The sequence below is a fragment of the Salvelinus namaycush genome, chromosome 10 (genome assembly GCF_016432855.1).
Source record: "Salvelinus namaycush isolate Seneca chromosome 10, SaNama_1.0, whole genome shotgun sequence".
NCBI classification, from domain to species: Eukaryota; Metazoa; Chordata; class Actinopteri; order Salmoniformes; family Salmonidae; genus Salvelinus; species Salvelinus namaycush.
Genome location: NC_052316.1, coordinates 41797884 through 41818579, shown reverse-complemented (window position 1 = coordinate 41818579; position 20696 = coordinate 41797884). Strand labels below are relative to the sequence as shown.

At 43.4% G+C, this 20696-nt stretch overlaps 1 protein-coding gene across 1 annotated transcript in view; it reads left to right on the top strand.

Annotated features, from left to right (window-relative positions):
* LOC120055035 (AP-1 complex subunit mu-2-like) overlaps positions 1–20696 on the top strand; it is a 41544-nt gene that overhangs the window by 2841 nt on the left and 18007 nt on the right. The window contains exons 2-5 of the mRNA XM_039002887.1: positions 6267–6423; positions 6749–6816; positions 10083–10213; positions 17049–17196. Of these exons, the coding sequence (XP_038858815.1) occupies positions 6267–6423; positions 6749–6816; positions 10083–10213; positions 17049–17196 (504 nt within the window). The remainder of the gene's footprint in view (positions 1–6266; positions 6424–6748; positions 6817–10082; positions 10214–17048; positions 17197–20696) is intronic.

Below are 20696 nucleotides of genomic sequence, written 5' to 3'. Positions count from 1 at the left end.
TGAGGTGTATTCATTACCCCGAATCTGTTGCAAAACGTTTCAGTTGGACAAATTCCGGTAGGGAACCTCCTCGTTTCGTTTGGAAGACCTAATGAATGTGGCGCCGGTGTTGTGAATAGAAACATTCCTGGTCAAACTTGTTCTGCAACACCAAAGTGCACCATGCCTATTCAATATTAGGCTTTACCTGCCAGACTGGTCAGGCAACGTTTTCTCTTGTTCTGTGCTCATATTTCTTATTAAACTTACAGTATGTTTACAAAGTTGCTAACTGTGTAATTTACTAACAAATATATCATTAACATGTAATAATAGCCTACATTCATTGGCTTATTCATGGAGAGTTGTTTGCATACAAACAAACCATTAATAAAGTCTGGAGTACCTCAAGCCAGCTCAGACAGCAGGGCTGCGTTCAGTACGTTTTTATGTTCTGGAACGTTCAACTGAACGTAAACGGTTGGGTTGTTGGACGCTGTCAGCATGGCCACTGTCCTTTAAATAAGTCACTCATTGCTTAAAGCCACACCGCGCCACACCCACCAAACAGGAGAAAACATACCTCAAAGTCTGTTCAAACTTACAAGAATGTTTTGGAGAAACATGTCATTCAGTACAAACCATTCCATAGCGTAGCAAACGTTCAGGCGAACTGAACGGACCTCAGAGTATAGTCTTATCACACCAAACCTGACTTTCCTTATTTGGATGGTCATGTTAATAATATTTTGGAGAAAGGACAAAAGGCCCCACCAGTGCCTGAAGGTGTCAGGGGGAAAGATTACCATCTCATAGGCCCCAGGGGGAAAGATTACCATCTCATAGGCCCCAGGGGGAAAGATTACCATCTCATAGGCCCCTGCCTGCATCCCTGATAGTGCTGATTAAAGCCTTTCTCTCTTTGCCCTGGGAGCAATCCAATACCTCTGACCCAGGCTGGACTGTACTGGAAGCCCCAGCTGCTCCCTGGCTGGAGGGCAAACAGACATGCTTCCAATGTAGCTGTTTCATTGGTTGTCTGTCTCTTGGAGACTAGGGTGGCTGTATACAGGCAGTGTATCAACACACTTGTTTGTAGTAGTGAGATGTTATGAATGTAGCTTTATGCTGTACTGTTCAAGTAAATGTTTCACAATCTCTGTCTTTGAAATATATTGTTATGCTGATAAATGGCTGCTTTGTTTAGTACTCTGACTTCACTGGAAAGTTAAAGAATGGCCACCAGCACCCTGATGAATTCTCCCCAGCTCGCAAATTTAAACAGCGGGAGCATTCATCGGGGTGCAGTGTCTATTCTTTACTTTGTATACCCTGCACCTGCAATTCTGGATGAGTGTACACTACTTTTAAAGTGCACATTTTCTGTCTCAATATGTGTGAAACTACACGATGTATAGATACTGTAGATCTCTCAGGATTAAATATTGAGTTGCCATGTGTGCTTGATTGTCAAACCCTGTCCTTCTCAGAGGTAAAAGGCAAGTTTTTTGGAGACCCTCTGGTAGCTTGGTAGATACTCCATGGTTGTTTACCTCCAAATGACTGAGCTGGTTTTCCCAAACGGCACCCTATTCCTTATGTAGACTCTGGTCAAAAGTAGTGAGTCACATAGGAAGAGTGCCCTTTGAGACTGACCCTAAGCGATCGCTAGTCTGTTTATCTTAATTGAGATGTGTCGTCAGCCTCTGAAGATCATACAGACAGTAGTTCATATCGATTGTAAACAATACCTCATTAACAATGACCAGTATCCTGTTACCAAACAATCTTCCCCTGGCAGAATTGTCCTATAGTTAAGGGGATGTGTGTGTGAAGCAGGCCTAAGGGCCCTCATTACAGCCAGTCAGTGTGTTTTACCGTTTGTCAGCCAACAGTGGGACTGAAGGTGAACCAAGCTTGATTTCAGCTTTCCAGACATGTCTCTCGTTCAATCTCAAACGGTAACAGCATCACTGCAGCAGTCTCTCAGATCTGTTTCACTGTAGCAGGAGGCACTGCCTAACTATGAGAGTTGCTGTGTGTCTGTAGGTTCACATTTAAAGTTAGCAGAATAGTCTCACGCCACCAGACCAACGTCCTATAATGGCTGGAGTCTAGGCTAGCATAACACAAATGTCATGTTTCAGAGAAACTGTGCAAAGGGGATTTTAAGGGGAATAAAAGAGAGGTCACAGATATAGTCAATCTGGTTTAATTACAAGTTGCAACAGGGAGAATGATCTGTAAACACCAGCCCGAGAAGATAGGAAGACTACATCAGAGGCTACAGAATCATAGCTACATTAGTGTGGCGTCAAACTTTAACCACATAAGTCAACACTGGCAGACATTTGATACTGGCAGTTAAACAGGTCAAAGGTAGAACATCAGTACTTAGTTACAGTAAATCAAATACGAGAGGAAATTATCAAATAATTCCTCATTTAAAGTGGTTTAATGAAAAAAAACAAAAAAAGGTGGCTGGAGTGAGGTCTGCTAGCTCATGATGACTGCACAAAGTGTCTGGGGATTTAAACATGGAATGATGAACTTGCCATGGCATGTTCTGATACATGCTTTTGATTAACACAGAGGGGGAGGTGTTGATGAAGGGATAGTGACAATGGGTTTGAACAATATTTTTACTTTTTCATTTCCTTGAACCTTCATGGCAGTTTACTGTACATTTTAATCAGTAGCCAAACATGTTATTTTTAATTCTCAAAATGGTATTAGTTGAACACTGACCTCTACATTCTTAACAGTCAGGTAGCTTTGGTGTTTCCTGCATGTGCGTCAAGACTCCTCTTTAAATGCAACAAGCTTTGAACTGTCTGTTGGTCTGTCTGGGATTCCACCATCCTTTTATAGCTAAAGAAAGAGGAAGAGCCTGTCCATATCCTTTCACTGTGTGAGGAGTTTCCTGTGTGACAGAGGGCCATCTTCAGTGCAGACCTGGAAAGAACATTGTATTTTATATGAAAATATCAACTTTTCAAATACTCAAGGAAGTCAACTAAAAAGGCAACTATTTTCTTTGATATTCAAATACAGAAAAACATAATATTTGAAAAGGTATTTGGATATATGCAAGTTATTTGAAAACCCCAAAATATGTATTTGATGGCTACCAAATATTTGAAGAATCAAAAACTACACCTGTTGAGTTAGTTGAAATATATGATCATAAGCACATGGTTTGGAGGGCTCTTAGATATGAATCTTAATATAGCCCAGAATGTAATGAGGTTTTGTAATCACCTCAACATTAGAGTAGATCATTTATGCAGCTTCAAAACAGTAACAGAATACGGCTAATAAGTGTCGAAAGGAAACTAAATATCCCAAAACTGCCTTCTTGAAATCAACTACAGCCAAGGTAGATGGAAAATAATGGTTTGTTCAGAATACAAACTATCCCTTTAAAGATGGTATAGTGTTTGTTTGAAACAAGAACACTTACCCTCAGATCGACAAAGAGGTTTGAAGTTGTTTTTGCTAAGCATCCAACTTGCTATTTGCAAATGGATTTGTATTACGCTGCAGTATTTTCAGGTATCATAAAATCAATTGCAGCTTTTTCTACCTTTCCAGTGGCATGTTGAAAGATTCATACAGTAGTTGAGCGTCACAACTTGTTTATACTTATCTGTACGAAATATAATTAGTTTCTGTACAAAATATAATTGGTTTGAATTGATTATGTACACCTGGAGCAAAATGTTCAGATAGAAATGTATTGTGTAGATCAAATATGACTGTCAGATAGATTGGAATAGTATAGTAGATTGTGTGTGCTCTATTTATTCTGTTTCTATCTTCAACATGCAGTTCAAGAAACAGCCCTGCTAAAAATTGAAGGCAACCAATCCAATAGTTTCAGAAAAGTAGTCACTTCTTAACATCTGTATTCACATACTTGTTTCAAATCGTTGCTTTCTCAGATCGGTATTCAAATAGTTTAAACATGTAAACTCAGAAAAAAAAGAAACGTCCTCTCACTGTCAACTGCGTTTATTTTCAGCAAACTTAACACATGTAAATATTTGTATGAACATAACAAGATTCAACAACTGAGACATAAACTGAACAAGTTCCACAGACATGTGACTAACAGAAATGGAATAACGTGTCCCTGAACAAAGGGTGGGTCAAAATCAAGAGTAACAGTCAGTATCTGGTGTGGCCACCAGCTGCATTAAGTACTGCAGTGTATCTCCTCCTCATGGACTGCACCAGATTTGCCAGTTCTTGCTGTGAGATGTTACCCCACTCTTCCACCAAGGCACCTGCAAGTTCCAGGACATTTCTGGGGGGAATGGCCCTAGCACTCACCCTCTGATCCAACAGGTCCCAGACGTGCTCAATGGGATTGAGATCTGGGCTCTTCGCTGGCCATGGCAGAACACGGACATTCCTGTCTTGCAGGAAATCACGCACAGAACGAGCAGTATGGCTGGTGGCATTGTCATGCTGGAGGGTCATGTCAGGATGAGCCTGCAGGAAGGGTACCACATGAGGGAGGAGGATGTCTTCCCTGTAACGCACAGCGTTGAGATTGCCTGCAATGACAACAAGCTCAGTCCGATGATGCTGTGACATACCGCCCCAGACTATGACGGACCCTCCACCTCCAAATCGATCCCGCTCCAGAGTACAGGCCTCGGTGTAACGCTCATTCCTTCGACGATAAACGTGAATCCGACCATCACCCCTGGTGAGACAAAACCGTGACTCGTCAGTGAAGAGCACTTTTTGCCAGTCCTGTCTGTTCCAGCAGTGGTGGGTTTGTGCCCAAAGGGGACGTTGTTGCCGGTGATGTCTGGTGAGGACCTGCCTTACGACAGGCCTACAAGCCCTCAGTCCAGCCTCTCTCAGCCTATTGCGGACAGTCGGAGCACTGTTGGAGGGATTGTGCGTTCCTGGTGTAACTTGGGCAGTTGTTGTTGCCATCCTATACCTGTCCCGCAGGTGTGATGTTCGGATGTACCGATCCTGTGCAGGTGTTGTTACATGTGGTCTGCCACTGTGAGGATGATCAGCTGTCCGTCCTGTCTCCCTGTAGTGCTGTCTTAGGCGTCTTACAGTACGGACATTGCAATTTATTGCCCTGGCCACATCTATAGTCCTCATGCGTCCTTGCAGCATGCCTAAGGCACGTTCACGCAGATGAGCAGGGACCCTGGGCATCTTTCTTTTGGTGTTTTTCAGAGTCAGTAGAAAGGCCTCTTTAGTGTCGTAAGTTTTCACAACTGTGACCTTAATTGCCTACCGTCTGTAAGCTGTTAGTGTCTTAACGACCGTTCCACAGGTGCATGTTCATTAATTGTTTATGGTTCATTGAACAAGCATGGGAAACAGTGTTTAAACTCTTTACAATGAAGATCTGTGGATTTTTTTACAAATTATCTTTGAAAGACAGGGTCCTGAAAAAGGGACGTTTCTTTTTTTGCTGAGTTTAGTTACATTCTCAGGTCTGTATTCAAAAAGTTTAAACATGTAGTTGCTTTCTCAGGTCTGTATTCAAGTAGTTTAAACATGTAGTTGCTTTCTCAGGTCTGTATTGAAATAGTTTTAAAAATAAGTAGTTTCTTGGGATCTGTATTCAAATAGTTCTGGTCACATCCTTTGTTTCTCCAGAAAAGCATAGCTAAAACTAGTTATCCCAGGTCTGCTTCAGTGTGTGAGATCCTTCAAACATATGCTTTGATCTATCAGAGTGTGAGGGGTCCAGCCCAGCGACTCTCAATGCTGACTCATCTTGTTATTGGTGTTGAAATGAAAGGGTGTGTGTGAGTGAGAGTTCCCTCAGGCCACTCCAGTGTATCTTGTGGTGTGTGAGAGAGATATATTTATTTTGCACAATGCTGTCATTGGACATTGTGATCCCAGATTAGTTGTCAGTTATTTTATGTTTCTAAACAGAGGCCTCCCAGCAGAGGCTGTTGCTCCTTTCATTTACTGTACATCTTCCACAGCTTACTGCTGAGCCTTCACAACAAGGGGAAGGGCATATGCTCCATGTTTGATCTTTTGGAATTTCTTCCGTTGCATAACTGCCTCTATGGACTCCCTGGATAACAGTGAGAATTGCTGCCGACAGTGCCGAGTGAACTATCCTATCTAGATAAAGATGAATTGAATTGAAAATGAAAATGAATTTCATTAATGTGTTACAATGCCCTCTGTGTCGTGTGGTTTCAGGTGTTGATATGCCATAACTATATGGGTGTGCAACGCTTTACCCTATTTACAAATCTTCACCCTGTTATATGTTTTCCCTGTAGGTGTTGATCAGTCGTAACTACATGGGAAACATGGACATGAATGAGGTCGACCACTTCATGCCCATTATGATGAGGATGGAGGAGGATGCAGACTCCTCGCCCCTGGTGACACACGGCTCCGCCCACTTCCTGTGGATCAAACACAGAAACCTCTACCGTATCCTGTCCAAACAGGAATTCCTGTTACTGCTCAGTCAGGCCGTCTTGGTTACCAAGCTTCTGTCTCTCTTACCATGCTCAGGACGACTGTCTCTGCTTCTGACACATCACACAATTCACAGTTCACACCCTCACTGCATGTCCTTTATCTGTACATCTCATGTTATTCTGAACTAGAGGGAAATGCTGGGAACAACTAATCTTATGAGTCAACCATCTCAGTTGTGGTTGTAAAAGTTCCATGTGAAAAATATTTTAAAACAGCAGTGGCCCAGTTACTTTTCTGTTCAACAGTTTTAGTATATTCTTAAGTTATTCTTCAGTGGTGGCAATGACCAAGAAGAATGCCAATGCAGCCCTGGTCTACTCCTTCCTCTACAAAATGGTGGAGGTGAGTGTGTGCTTTACTGATATACAGTCGTGGCCAAAAGTTTTGAGAATGACACAAATATTAATTTTCACAAAGTGCTGCCTCAGTTTGTATGATGGCAATTTGCATATACTCCAGGATGTTATGAAGAGTGATCAGATGAATTGCAATTAATTGCAAAGTCCCTCTTTGCCATGCAAATGAACTAAATCCCCCCCCCCCCCCCCCCCCAAACATTTCCACTACATTTCAGCCCTGCCACAAAAGGACCAGCTGACATCATGTCAGTGAATCTCTCGTTAACACAGGTGTGAGTGTTGACTAGGACAAGGTTGGAGATCACTCTGTCATGCTGATTGAGTTCAAATAAAAGACTGGAAGCTTCAAAAGGAAGGTGGTGCTTGTAATCATTGTTCTTCCTCTGTCAAACATGGTTACCTGCATGGAAACACGTGCCGTCATCATTGCTTTGCACAAAAAGGGCTTCACATGCAAGGATATTGCCAGTAAGATTGCAACTAACTCAACCATTTATCGGATCATCAAGAACTTCAAGGAGAGCGGTTCAATTGTTGTGAAGAAGGCTTCACGGCGGCCAAGAAAGTCCAGCAAACGCCAGGACCGTCTCCTAAAGTTGATTCAGCTGCGGGACCGGGGCACCACTAGTACAGAGCTTGCTCAGGAATGGCAGCAGGCAGGTGTGCATCTGCACGCACAGTTAGGCGAAGACTTTTGGAGGATGGCCTGGTTTCAAGAAGGGCAGCAAAGAAGCCACTTCTCTCCAGGAAAAACATCAGGGACAGACTGATATTCTGCAAAAGGTACAGAGATTGGACTGCTGAGGACTAGGTTAAAGTCATTTTCTCTGATGAATCCCCTTTCCGATTGTTTGCGGCATCCGGAAAAAAGCTTGTCCGGAGAAGACAAGGTGAGCGCTACCATCAGTCCTGTGTCATGCCAACAGTAAAGCATCCTGAGACCATTCATGTGTGGGGTTTCTTCTCAGCCAAGGGAGTCGGCTCACTCACAATTTTGCCTAAGAACACAGCCATGAATAAAGAATGGTACCAACACATCCTTCGAGAGCAACTTCTCCCAACCATCCAGGAACAGTTTGGTGATGAAAATGGCATTTTCCAGCATGATGGAGCACCTTGCCATAAGGCAAAAGGGTTAACTAAGTGGCTCGGGGAACAAAACATCGATACTTTGGGTCCATGGCCAGGAAACTCCCCAGACCTTAATCCCATTGAGAACTTGTGGTCAACCCTCAAGAGGCGGGTGGACAAACAAAACCCCACAAATTCTGCAAAATTCCAAGCATTGATTATGCAAGAATGGGCTGCCATCAGTCAGGCGGTGGCCCAGAAGTTAATTGACAGCATGCCAGGGCGGATTGCAGAGGTCTTGAAAAAGAAGGGTCAACACTGCAAATATTCACTCCTTGCATCAACTTCATGTAATTGTCAATAAAAGCCTTTGACACCTATGAAAAGCTTGTAATTATACTTCAGTATTCCATAGTAACATCTGACAAAACTATCTAAAGACACTGAAGCAGCAAACTTTGTGGAAATTAATATTTGTGTAATTCTCAACTTTTGGCCACGACTGTACAGTACAGTTGAAGTCGGAAGTTTACATACACTTAGGTTGGAGTCATTAAAGTAGTTTTTCAACCACTCCACAAATTTCTTGTTAACAAACTATAGTATTGGCAAGTCGGTTAGGACATCTACTTTGTGCATGACACAAGTAATTTTTCCAACAGTTGTTTACAGACAGATTATTTCAATTAGAATTCACTGTATCACAATTCCAGTGGGTCAGAAGTGTACATACACTAAGTTGACTGTGCCTTTAAAAAGCTTGGAAAATTACAGAATATTATGTCATGGCTTTAGAAGCTTCTGATAGGCTAATTGACATAATTTGAGTCAATTGGAGGTATACCTGTTGATGTATTTCAAGACCTACCTTCAAACTCAGTGCCTCTTTGCTTGACATCATGGGAAAATCAAAAGAAATCAGCCAAGACCTCAGAAAAAAAGTTGTAGACCTCCACAAGTCTGGTTCATCCTTGGGAGCAATTTCCAAACGCCTGAAGGTACCACGTTCATCTGTACAAACAATAGTACGCAAGTATAAACACCATGGGACCACACAGCCGTCATACCGCGCAGGAAGGAGACGCGTTCTGTCTCCTAGAGATGAACGTACTTTGGTGTGAAAAGTGCAAATCAATCCCAGAACAACAGCAAAGGACCTTGTGAAGATGCTGGAGGAAACGGGTACAAAAGTATCTATACCCACAGTAAAACGAGTCCTATATCGACATAGTCCGAAAGTCCGCTCAGCAAGGAAGAAGCCACTGCTCCAAAACCGCCATATAAAGCCAGACTACAGTTTGCAACTGCACATGGGGACAAACATCATACTTTTTGGAGAAATGTCCTCTGGTCTGGTGAAACAAAAATATAACTGTTTGGCCATAATGACCATGGTTATGTTTGGAGAAAAAAGGGGGATGCTTGCAAGCCGAAGAACACCATCCCAACCGTGAAGCACGGGGGTGGCAACATCATGTTATGGGGGTGCTTTGCTGCAGGAGGGACTGGTGCACTTCACAAAATAGATGGCATCATGAGGGAGGAAAATTATGTGGATATATTGAAGCAACATCTCAAGACATCAGTCAGGAAGTTGAAGCTTGGATCAAATGGGTCTTCCAAATGGACAATGACCCCAAGCATACTTCCAAAGTTGTGGAAAATGGCTTAAGGACAACAAAGTCAAGGTATTGGAGTGGCCCTCACAAAGCACTGACCTCATCCTATAGAACATTTGTGGGCAGATCTGAAAAAGCATGTGCAAGCAAGGAGGCCTACAAACCTGACTCAGTTACACCAGCTCTGTCAGGAGGAATGGGCCAAAATTCACCCAACTTATTGTGGGAAGCTTGTGGAAGGCTACCTGAAACGTTTGACCCAAGTTAAACAATTTAACAGCAATTGAGTGTATGTCAACTTTTGACCCACTGGGAATGTAATGAAAGACACAAAAGCTGAAATAAATAATTCTCTACTATTATTCTGACATTTCACATTCTTAAAATAAAGTGGTGATCCTTTAAACTGAGTTTAAATGTATTTGGCTAAGGTGAATGTAAACCTCCGACTTCAACTGTACCTACTGGAGTACACTGCTTGTATTCAACCAATTGAATGCAATCCTATTGTATTGTATTGATCATGTAATAAGTTGTCTGTCTGTGTGCCCATCTGTAGGTGTTTAAGGAGTACTTTAAGGAGCTGGAGGAGGAGAGTATCCGTGACAACTTTGTGACGGTGTATGAGCTGATGGACGAGGTCATGGACTTTGGCTTCCCTCAGACCACAGACAGCAAGATCCTGCAAGAGTGAGTATTGGACTGAGTACCAGTCAATCAATACTGCAGTCTGTCTTGGTAGGATTGGCTTGACATTTCAGACTGTAATACAGTGGTAATACTAAAACAGACTACCAAACTGACTGATATCCAACAGACTGATATCCACAGACTACCAAACTTACATATATTCAACAGACTGATATTCAACTTACTGATATCCAACAGACCACCAAACTTACTGAAATCCAACAGACTGATATTCAACAGACTACCAAACGTACTGAAATCCAACAGACTGATATTCAACAGACCACCAAACAGACTGAAATTCAACAGACTGATATTCAACAGACTGATATCCAACAGACTGATATTCAACAGACTGATATCCAACAGACTGATATTCAGCAGACTACCAAACGTACTGATATCCAACATACTGAAATCCAACTTACTACCAAACTGACTGATATCCAACAGACTACCACAGTGCTATGTAAACTACAGTATATAGGGTACAAATGCTTTAGCTTGTTAACAATACTTTATTTTTGTGTTTTCTTCAACATACTACCAAACTGACTGATGACCTGCAGACTGATGACCTGCAGACTGATGACCTGCAGACTGATGACCTGCAGACTGATGACCTGCAGACTGATGGCCTGCAGACTGATATCCAACAGACTACCAAACATATTGATATCCAACATACTGATATCCAACTGACTGAAATCCAACTTACTACCAAACTGACTGATATCCAACAGACTGATATCCAACAGATTGATATCCAACAGACTGATATCCAACTTACTACCAAACTGACTGATATCCAACAGACTGATATCCAACAGACTGATATCCAACATAGTACCAAACTGACTGATATCCAACAGACTGATATCCAACAGACTGATATCCAACATAGTACCAAACTGACTGATATCCAGCTGACTGATATCCAACAGACTACCACAGTGCTATGTAAACTACAGTATATAGGGTACAAACGCTTTAGCTTGTTAACAATACTTCATTTTTGTGTTTTCTTTAACATACTACCATACTGATTGATATCCAGCAGACTACCAAACTTACTGATATCCAACTGACTACCAAACAGACTGATATCCAACTGACTGAAATTCAACTTACTACCAAACTGACTGATATCCAGCTGACTGATATCCAACAGACTGATATCCAACAGACTAATATCCAACAGACTACCAAACTTACTGATATCCTGCAGACTGATATCCAACAGACTGATATCCAACAGACTGATATCCAACATAGTACCAAACTGACTGATATCCAGCTGACTAATATCCAGCTGACTGATATCCAACAGACTACTAAACTTACTGATATTCAACAGACTGATATCCAACAGAATGATATGCAACAGACTGATATCCAACATACTACCACAGTGCTACGTAAACTACAGTATATAGGGTCCAAATGCTTTAGCTTGTTAACAATACTTTATTTTTGTGTTTTCTTCTCTGCTAAAGAGTGAGTGGAGTCAGTTAGTCAACACCTCTGTCTGCACACCTTTCTAATAGATGGCTTGCCAGCATACTTGCATCCAGGCTAGTGACAGTATACAATAGCCTACAGGATTCAGAGGGTTTAGCTCGTTAACAGGAATTTGTTTTCCTGTTTTGCTCCTGGGAAAGGTGCCATGTTCTGGCAGAAGGTTCAGCATTAACTTAATTAGGGCCAGGCTACCACGGCTACGGGCTAAATATGTCTCCTTAACTTCTTGACGCACGGATCCCTTTAGCGGGAAACAACCGCTGAATTGCAGAGCGCCAAATTTTTAAAAAAAATACTAAAAATATTTATTTTCATGAAATCACAAGTGAAATATACCAAAACACAGTTTAGCTTGTTGTTAATCCACCTATCGTGTCAGATTTTGAAAATATGCTTTACAGCGAAAGCAATCCAAGCGTTTGTGAGTTTATCGATCACTAGACAAAACAGTAAGAACACCTAGCAGCCATGTAGATTGGTCACGAAAGCCAGAAAAGCAATACAATTAATCGCTTACCTTTGATGATCTTCGGATGTTTGCACTCACTAGACTCCCAGTTACACAATAAATGTTCCTTTTGTTCGATAAAGATTTTTTAAATATCAAAATACCTCCATTTGTTTGGCGTGTTATGTTCAGTATTTCACAGCCTTAGGCAAGTCATCAAGGCTTGACGAAAATTCCATATAGTATCCGTAAAGGTCGTAGAAACATGTCAAACGTTTTTAATAATCAATCCTCAGGTTGTTTTTAACATCAATAATCGATAATATTTCAACCGGACTGTAAACTATTCAATACTGGAGAGAAAGAAAATGTAGAGGAACGAGCAACAACTAATGGAGGGACATACGTGTATCCACTGACGCGTTTTGATAAATCTCGCTCATTTTTCAAAATAAAAGCTTGAAACTATGTCTAAAGACTGTTCACACCCTGAGGAAGCCACAGGAAAAGGAATCTGGTTGATACCCCTTTAAATTGATGAAAGGCAGGTAATGGAACAGTGATTTTTCAAAATAGAAGTCACTTCCGGGTTGGATTTCCTCAGGTTTTCGCCTGCAAAATCAGTTCTGTTATACTCACAGACAATATTTTGACAGTTTTGGAAACTTTAGTGTTTTCTATCCTACTCTGTCAATTATATGCATATTCTAGCAGATGAGCAGATGAGCCCAGAGAAGGTTTAGTAAAGGAGAGGGGGTTTGTCAGACGAGCCCAGAGAAGGTTTAGTAAAGGAGAGGGGGTTTCTCAGACGAGCCCAGAGACGGTTTAGTAAAGGAGAGGGGGTTTGTCAGACGAGCCCAGAGAAGGTTTAGTAAAGGAGAGGGGGTTTCTCAGACGAGCCCAGAGAAGGTTTAGGAGGGACATACGTGTATCCACTGACGCGTTTTGATAAATCTCGCTCATTTTTCAAAATAAAAGCTTGAAACTATGTCTAAAGACTGTTCACACCCTGAGGAAGCCACAGGAAAAGGAATCTGGTTGATACCCCTTTAAATTGATGAAAGGCAGGTAATGGAACAGTGATTTTTCAAAATAGAAGTCACTTCCGGGTTGGATTTCCTCAGGTTTTCGCCTGCAAAATCAGTTCTGTTATACTCACAGACAATATTTTGACAGTTTTGGAAACTTTAGTGTTTTCTATCCTACTCTGTCAATTATATGCATATTCTAGCATCTGGACCTGAGAAATAGGCAGCTTACAATGGGAACGTTATTTTTCCAAACATAAAAATTCTGCCCCCTAGCTTCAAGAGTTACATCTTCTTACACTTACAATTGAAAGCCTGCTTGTAACATCATACTATAATTTAGTATTTTTTTTATAATTGCTCAAACAGACTGTTTACTGTGATAATATGGTGACTGTCTGATGTAGACATGTGAAGATTTTGCCCTGAGGTTTGATGAGGCCTTTATCAGTGTGATGTCTGTGTTGTCTGTGTCCATGGGCCTGAATAGGGCTGATCATCGCTAGACCGTCTTCCATTGACACACACACACACACACACACACACACACACACACACACACACACACACACACACACACACACACACACACACACACACACATACACACACAATACCACCGTCAGCTGGCTGCACTCGACACTCCAGACAGACGAGCTCTGTTCCGATCCTCGTTTTACCAAGGAGACCCCCCGCCCCACCTCATCCCGGCGTTCTTCCATCCTCGCCCTGTTCTCCCCCCAATCAGGCTCTTCCACAACCTCCCCCCCTTAAAACACTACCCACCTGACCTGCCAACCATTCCCTTTTCTTCCCCTGCGTGTGTGTGAGACAATGAGTGTGTTTGTGTGTGTTGTTTCGTAGTATGACTGACATGACATTCTTATGCTAATCTGTCGATTTGCCGCCAACTCTGCTCTCGGATAGACTCATTAGCATTTCTGAGAAGAATCAGGACCAAACAAAACAAGCCCACTTGTCTTTCATCTCTTTCCACTCTCTGTGAGTCGTGATGAGGCGTTGAGATGAGGTGTTGAGATGAAATGATCTCCCTGCATGAGGAGGGGTTATCGTAAAACACAGTGTGGTGGTGAAATCAAACCAGTGTTTTGTCATTTCTTGGTCAATTTTGGGGGTCATCTTTCGGTGCCTGAGCCCAGAGAAGGTTTAGTAAAGGAGAGGGGGTTTCTCAGACGAGCCCAGAGAAGGTTTAGTGGAGGAGAGGGGGTTTCTCAGATGAGCCCAGAGAAGGTTTAGTGGAGGAGAGGGGGTTTCTCAGATGAGCCCAGAGAAGGTTTAGTAAAGGAGAGGGGGTTTGTCAGACGAGCCCAGAGAAGGTTTAGTAAAGGAGAGGGGGTTTCTCAGACGAGCCCAGAGACGGTTTAGTAAAGGAGAGGGGGTTTGTCAGACGAGCCCAGAGAAGGTTTAGTAAAGGAGAGGGGGTTTCTCAGACGAGCCCAGAGAAGGTTTAGTAAAGGAGAGGGGGTTTGTCAGACGAGCCCAGAGAAGGTTTAGTAAAGGAGAGGGGGTTTCTCAGACGAGCCCAGAGACGGTTTAGTAAAGGAGAGGGGGTTTGTCAGACGAGCCCAGAGAAGGTTTAGTAAAGGAGAGGGGGTTTCTCAGACGAGCCCAGAGAAGGTTTAGTGGAGGAGAGGGGGTTTCTCAGATGAGCCCAGAGAAGGTTTAGTGGAGGAGAGGGGGTTTCTCAGATGAGCCCAGAGAAGGTTTAGTAAAGGAGAGGGGGTTTGTCAGACGAGCCCAGAGAAGGTTTAGTAAAGGAGAGGGGGTTTCTCAGACGAGCCCAGAGACGGTTTAGTAAAGGAGAGGGGGTTTGTCAGACGAGCCCAGAGAAGGTTTAGTAAAGGAGAGGGGGTTTCTCAGACGAGCCCAGAGAAGGTTTAGGAGGGACATAGTAAAGGAGAGGGGGTTTGTCAGACGAGCCCAGAGAAGGTTTAGTAAAGGAGAGGGGGTTTCTCAGACGAGCCCAGAGACGGTTTAGTAAAGGAGAGGGGGTTTCTCAGACGAGCCCAGAGAAGGTTTAGTGGAGGAGAAAAGGTCGGCAAGCATCAGAAGGGTCCATGGTAGGCCTCCCGGGTGGCGCAGTGGTCTAGGGCACTGCATCGCAGTGCTAACTGCGCCACCAGAGTCTCTGGGTTCGCGCCCAGGCTCTGTCGCAGCCGGCCGCGACCGGGAGGTCCGTGGGGCGACGCACAATTGGCATAGCGTCGTCCGGGTTAGGGAGGGTTTGGCCGGTAGGGATATCCTTGTCTCATCGCGCTCCAGCGACTCCTGTGGCGGGCCGGGCGCAGTGCGCGCTAACCAAGGGGGCCAGGTACACGGTGTTTCCTCCGACACATTGGTGCGGCTGGCTTCCGGGTTGGAGGCGCGCTGTGTTAAGAAGCAGTGCGGCTTGGTTGGGTTGTGCTTCGGAGGACGCATGGCTTTCGACCTTCGTCTCTCCCGAGCCCGTACGGGAGTTGTAGCGATGAGACAAGATAGTAATTACTAGCGATTGGATACCACGAAAATTGGGGAGAAAATGGGGTAAAAAAAAAAAAAAAAAAAAAAAAAAAAAGAAGGGTCCATGGTGGAGAATGGATCAATCTGTCTCATTACCCCAGGGGGAGCATGGAGAGATGCAGGCAGAAGAGATCTATCAGGGGGGATTACAGGTGTGTGTGTGTGTGTGTGTGTGTGTGTGTGTGTGTGTGTGTGTGTGTGTGTGTGTGTGTGTGTGTGTGTGTGTGTGTGTGTGTGTGTGTGTGTGTGTGTGTGTGTGTGTGTGTATTTGAGGAAGTAGATGGTGTTGCTGTCTGTCACCTGGTTGTTTGTCAGTGAGATATAAAGAGAGGCAAGGGCAGGTGTCCCACAGATGGTCACGTTTGCATACTGGAGGTACATCATCTCCCTCCTACCCACACCCCATCTCATCACATCCTCCCTTCAGACACCCAGTCCTCCCTGGAGGACAACAAGCCTCTCTCAGGACAGTATATCAATTCAATTCAAGGGGCTTTATTGGCATGGGAAACATGTGTTAACATTGCCAAAGCAAGTGAGGTAGATAATATACAAAAGTGAAATAAACAATAAAAATTAACAGTAAACATTACACATACATATATCTCTGCCTGTTGTACAACTCAGCACTGCAGCATACGGTACTGATAGTACAGCCAGTAGTAGACGATAGTCATACAAGGTCTGCTGTGTTTAAAGGCACAATGGGATCGGGCTAGTGACATGTAACCACTCTCGCGGAGCTATGGGTGCAAGGCCTGACAGTCTATGAGGTCAACTTGATTGCTTTTAGCAATTGTAGATTGTACCGATTTAATGAGCACACAAGATGTACTATAGGTACAAAATAATGATTTGAGCTCAGAGTTTAGTTTAGCGCAGTCTGAGTCTTTTGGTTACAATTACAATGTAAACCCCCTTGTTCCAATTACAACCATGGTTACCAAGCTCACAACCCAAGACAAATCCTTTCAATAATCTATCTACTCCAGTCAAGAGGTTTAATAAAATTAACTTTCTATTCTGGGGTATCATAAGCTCTTTCATCAATAATGAATAAATACAAGGTATGATATCACCTAGAAAACAAATATCTTCATAAAATAACTTCCACTGTCCTTCCTAGAGTTCCTTTTCATCTTGTGCTTGCTCCTCTGTTTTTGCACATAGGTGGAAAGTGAGGTGGTGATGCCGGTATTTGTCCCCCTCTGAACAAGCCTACATGGTATCTGTCATCTCTCTCCCCCTCTCTTCTGTCCCCTCTCTGCTTTCCCCGGTCCCTCTGTCCCTCTCTCCTCTCCTGTCCCCCTCTCTGCAGGTACATCACCCAACAGGGTCACAAACTGGATGTGGGCGCCCCTCGACCCCCCGCCACCGTCACCAACGCTGTGTCCTGGAGGTCGGAGGGCATCAAGTACAGGAAGAACGAGGTGTTCATGGACGTCATCGAGTCCGTCAACCTACTGGTAAGAAGCCTCTTTAATGGGATCTCGTTTTGTTACTATTCTACCTGTTCACTGTGAAGATAAAGTCATGGCAACTCCAAAGTAACAAACTGCTAAATAGAAAAACAACAGGGGACACCTCTAGTAAACAATAATTATTAAAGAACACTAGCCAAGCCATAAGTTTCCACACATCTTTTAACCCTTTGAATGTGTGATCTAACTGTATAGAGTACTGATGACAGGTAACAAATGAGAGTGACTAGTTGGGACAGTAGTATGATTATAAAACAGCTGGTCTGGCTTTGTGTGGCATAACTGATTTGTGTGCAGGGTAAGACGAACATACAATAGATTAAAGGCCCAGTCCAGTCAAAAACTAGAATTCCCTGTGTTTTATATACACTACCTTTCAAAAGTTTGGGGTCACTTAGAAATGTCCTTGTTTTTGAAAGAAAAGCACATTTTTTTGTCCATTAAAATAACATTGAATTGATCAGAAATACAGTGTAGACATTGTTAATGTTGTAAATGACTATTGCAGCTGTAAACGGCTGATTTTTTATGGAATATCTACATAGGCATACAGAGGCCCTGTCACGCCCTGGCCTTAGTATTCTTTGTTTTCTTTATTATTTTAGTTAGGTCAGGGTGTGACATGGGGAATGTTTGTGTTTTGTCGTTTTGGGTGGTTATATGGTAAAGGGGGTGTTGGGTGTAGTGTATGAGTTTGTGTTGAGTGAATGTTTCTAGATATGTCTATGGTTGAGTTAATGTTTCTAGGTATGTCTATGGTTGAGTGAATGTGTCTAGGTATGTCTATGGTTGCCTGAGTGGTTCTCAATCAGAGACAGATGTCTTTCATCCGTTCCAAGATGGCATAGCAGTTCAGACGTCTTTTTTTGTCCTCGTATTGTCGTGTCCTGTATACATATATATTTACACCTTTCTTCGCATATCTTTATATATTTTATTATCCAAGAACTCAACTACAAAAGCTTTCCTGCAACCCGCCTCACCAATTACAAAAAAAAGTATTATTTACCTCAAATCTGAAAATCCACAGTGGTAGCTAGCCAGAGGCTAACCAGAAGCCGGCCGAAACTAGCCAGAAGCTAGCCGGAAGCTACCCAGAAGCTAACTAGAAGCTAGCCAGTAGCTGATCTGAAGCTGCCCAGAAGTTAGCCGGTTTGCTGGCTAGCGTTGGTGTTTCAGCTGCCCACGTTGTGGTCTTCAGCTATTCCTTCAGCTCGATAATCTATCGACACTTTTGTGCAACGCGACTCGGACCGGAGCATACCGGGCCTATTTTTCTCAGTGTCCCCGGATTTCAGCCGCAGGCTCTGGACGTTTGCACCTTGATTTCGCAGCTAGCTAGCTGCAAACCGTGTGACTATTGGCTTACGTCGATCCCGGAGCAAACTTAAATTATTCCGAAGCTAGCCAGCTGAGGAGTTCCATCAGCCATTCCTGGGCTACAGTCACCTATCCGGACCCGTTTTTTTTGTTGTTGTTGTTGCTGCAGATGCGGAGCCCCATCGGGCCTTCACGACTGACTGCCGACATTATCTGCCCGAGGGAGTTATCCAACTGGCACCTCCATCGCAACGTTACCTGAACGCTCATCTGGGGCCCGCTAATCGTTAGCTGTCTTATCGGCTGCTATCTGAATAAGTATATCGGACAATTTTTCTTGGGTCACTATATCTATTTTGCCAATTGGATTGATCCCCTCTACTACACGGAACCCCACTAATCTACCGACGGAAACGCACGAGGTGTCTAAAAAAAAATTAAAAAAATAGACTTCCATCCTATGCTATCTTACTACCGATAGCCATCTACCCGGCCAGCTGTCTGGATCGCCGTGACCCCAACCAACCTCTACTCACTGGACCCTTATGATCACTCGATTAAGCATGCCTCTCCTTAATGTAAATATGCCTTGTCCATTGCTGTTCTGTTTAGTGTTTATTGGCTTATTTCACTGTAGAGCCTCTAGCCCTGTTCACTATACCATATCCAACCTTTCAGTTCCACCACCCACATATGCGATGACATCACCTGGTTTCAATGATGTTTCTAGAGACAATATCTCTCTCATCATCACTCAATACCTAGGTTTACCTCCACTGTATTCACATCCTGCCATACCTTTGTCTGTACATTATTCCTTGAAGCTATTTTATCGCCCCCAGAAACTTCCTTTTACTCTCTGTTCTAGACGTTCTAGACGACCAATTCTCATAGCTTTTAGCCGTACCCTTATCCTACTTCTCCTCTGTTCCTCTGGTGATGTAGAGGTGAACCCAGGCCCTGCAGTACCTAGCTCCACTCCTATTCCCCAGGCGCTCTCTTTTGATGACTTCTGTAACCGTAATAGCCTTGGTTTCATGCATGTTAACATTAGAAGCCTCCTCCCTAAGTTTGTTTTGTTCACTGCTTTAGCACACTCTGCCAACCCGGATGTTTTAGCCGTGTCTGAATCCTGGCTTAGGAAGACCACCAAAAATTCTGACATTTTCATCCCTAATTACAACATTTTCAGACAAGATAGAACGGCCAAAGGGGGCGGTGTTGCAATCTACTGCAAAGATTGCCTGCAGAGTTCTGTTTTACTATCCAGGTCTGTTCCCAAACAATTTGAACTTCTACTTTTAAAAATCCACCTCTCTAAAAACAAGTCTCTCACCGTTGCCGCCTGCTATAGACCACCCTCTGCCCCCAGCTGTGCTCTGGACACCATATGTGAACTGATTGCCCCCCATCTATCTTCAGAGCTCGTGCTGCTAGGCGACCTAAATTGGAACATGCTTAACACCCCAGCCATCCTACAATCTAAGCTTGATGCCCTCAATCTCACACAAATTATCAATGAACCTACCAGGTACCACCCCAATTCCGTAAACACGGGTACCCTCATAGATATCATCCTAACCAACTTGCCCTCCAAATACACCTCTGCTGTTTTCAACCAAGATCTCAGCGATCACTGCCTCATTGCCTGCATCCGTAATGGGTCAGCGGTCAAACGACCTCCACTCATCACTGTCAAACGCTCCCTGAAACACTTCAGCGAGCAGGCCTTTCTAATCGACCTGGCCGAGGTATCCTGGAAGGATATTGATCTTATCCCGTCAGTAGAGGATGCCTGGATATTTTTTTTAAATGCCTTCCTCACCATCTTGAATAAGCATGCCCCATTCAAGAAATTTAGAACCAGGAACAGATATAGCCCTTGGTTCTCTCCTGACCTGACTGCCCTTAACCAACAGAAAAACATCCTATGGCGTTCTGCATTAGCATCGAACAGCCCCCGTGATATGCAACTTTTCAGGGAAGCTAGGAACCAATATACACAGGCAGTTAGAAAAGCCAAGGCTAGCTTTTTCAAGCAGAAATTTGCTTCCTGCAACACAAACTCAAAAAAGTTCTGGGACACTGTAAAGTCCATGGAGAATAAGAACACCTCCTCCCAGCTTCCAACTGCACTGAAGATAGGAAACACTGTCACCACCGAC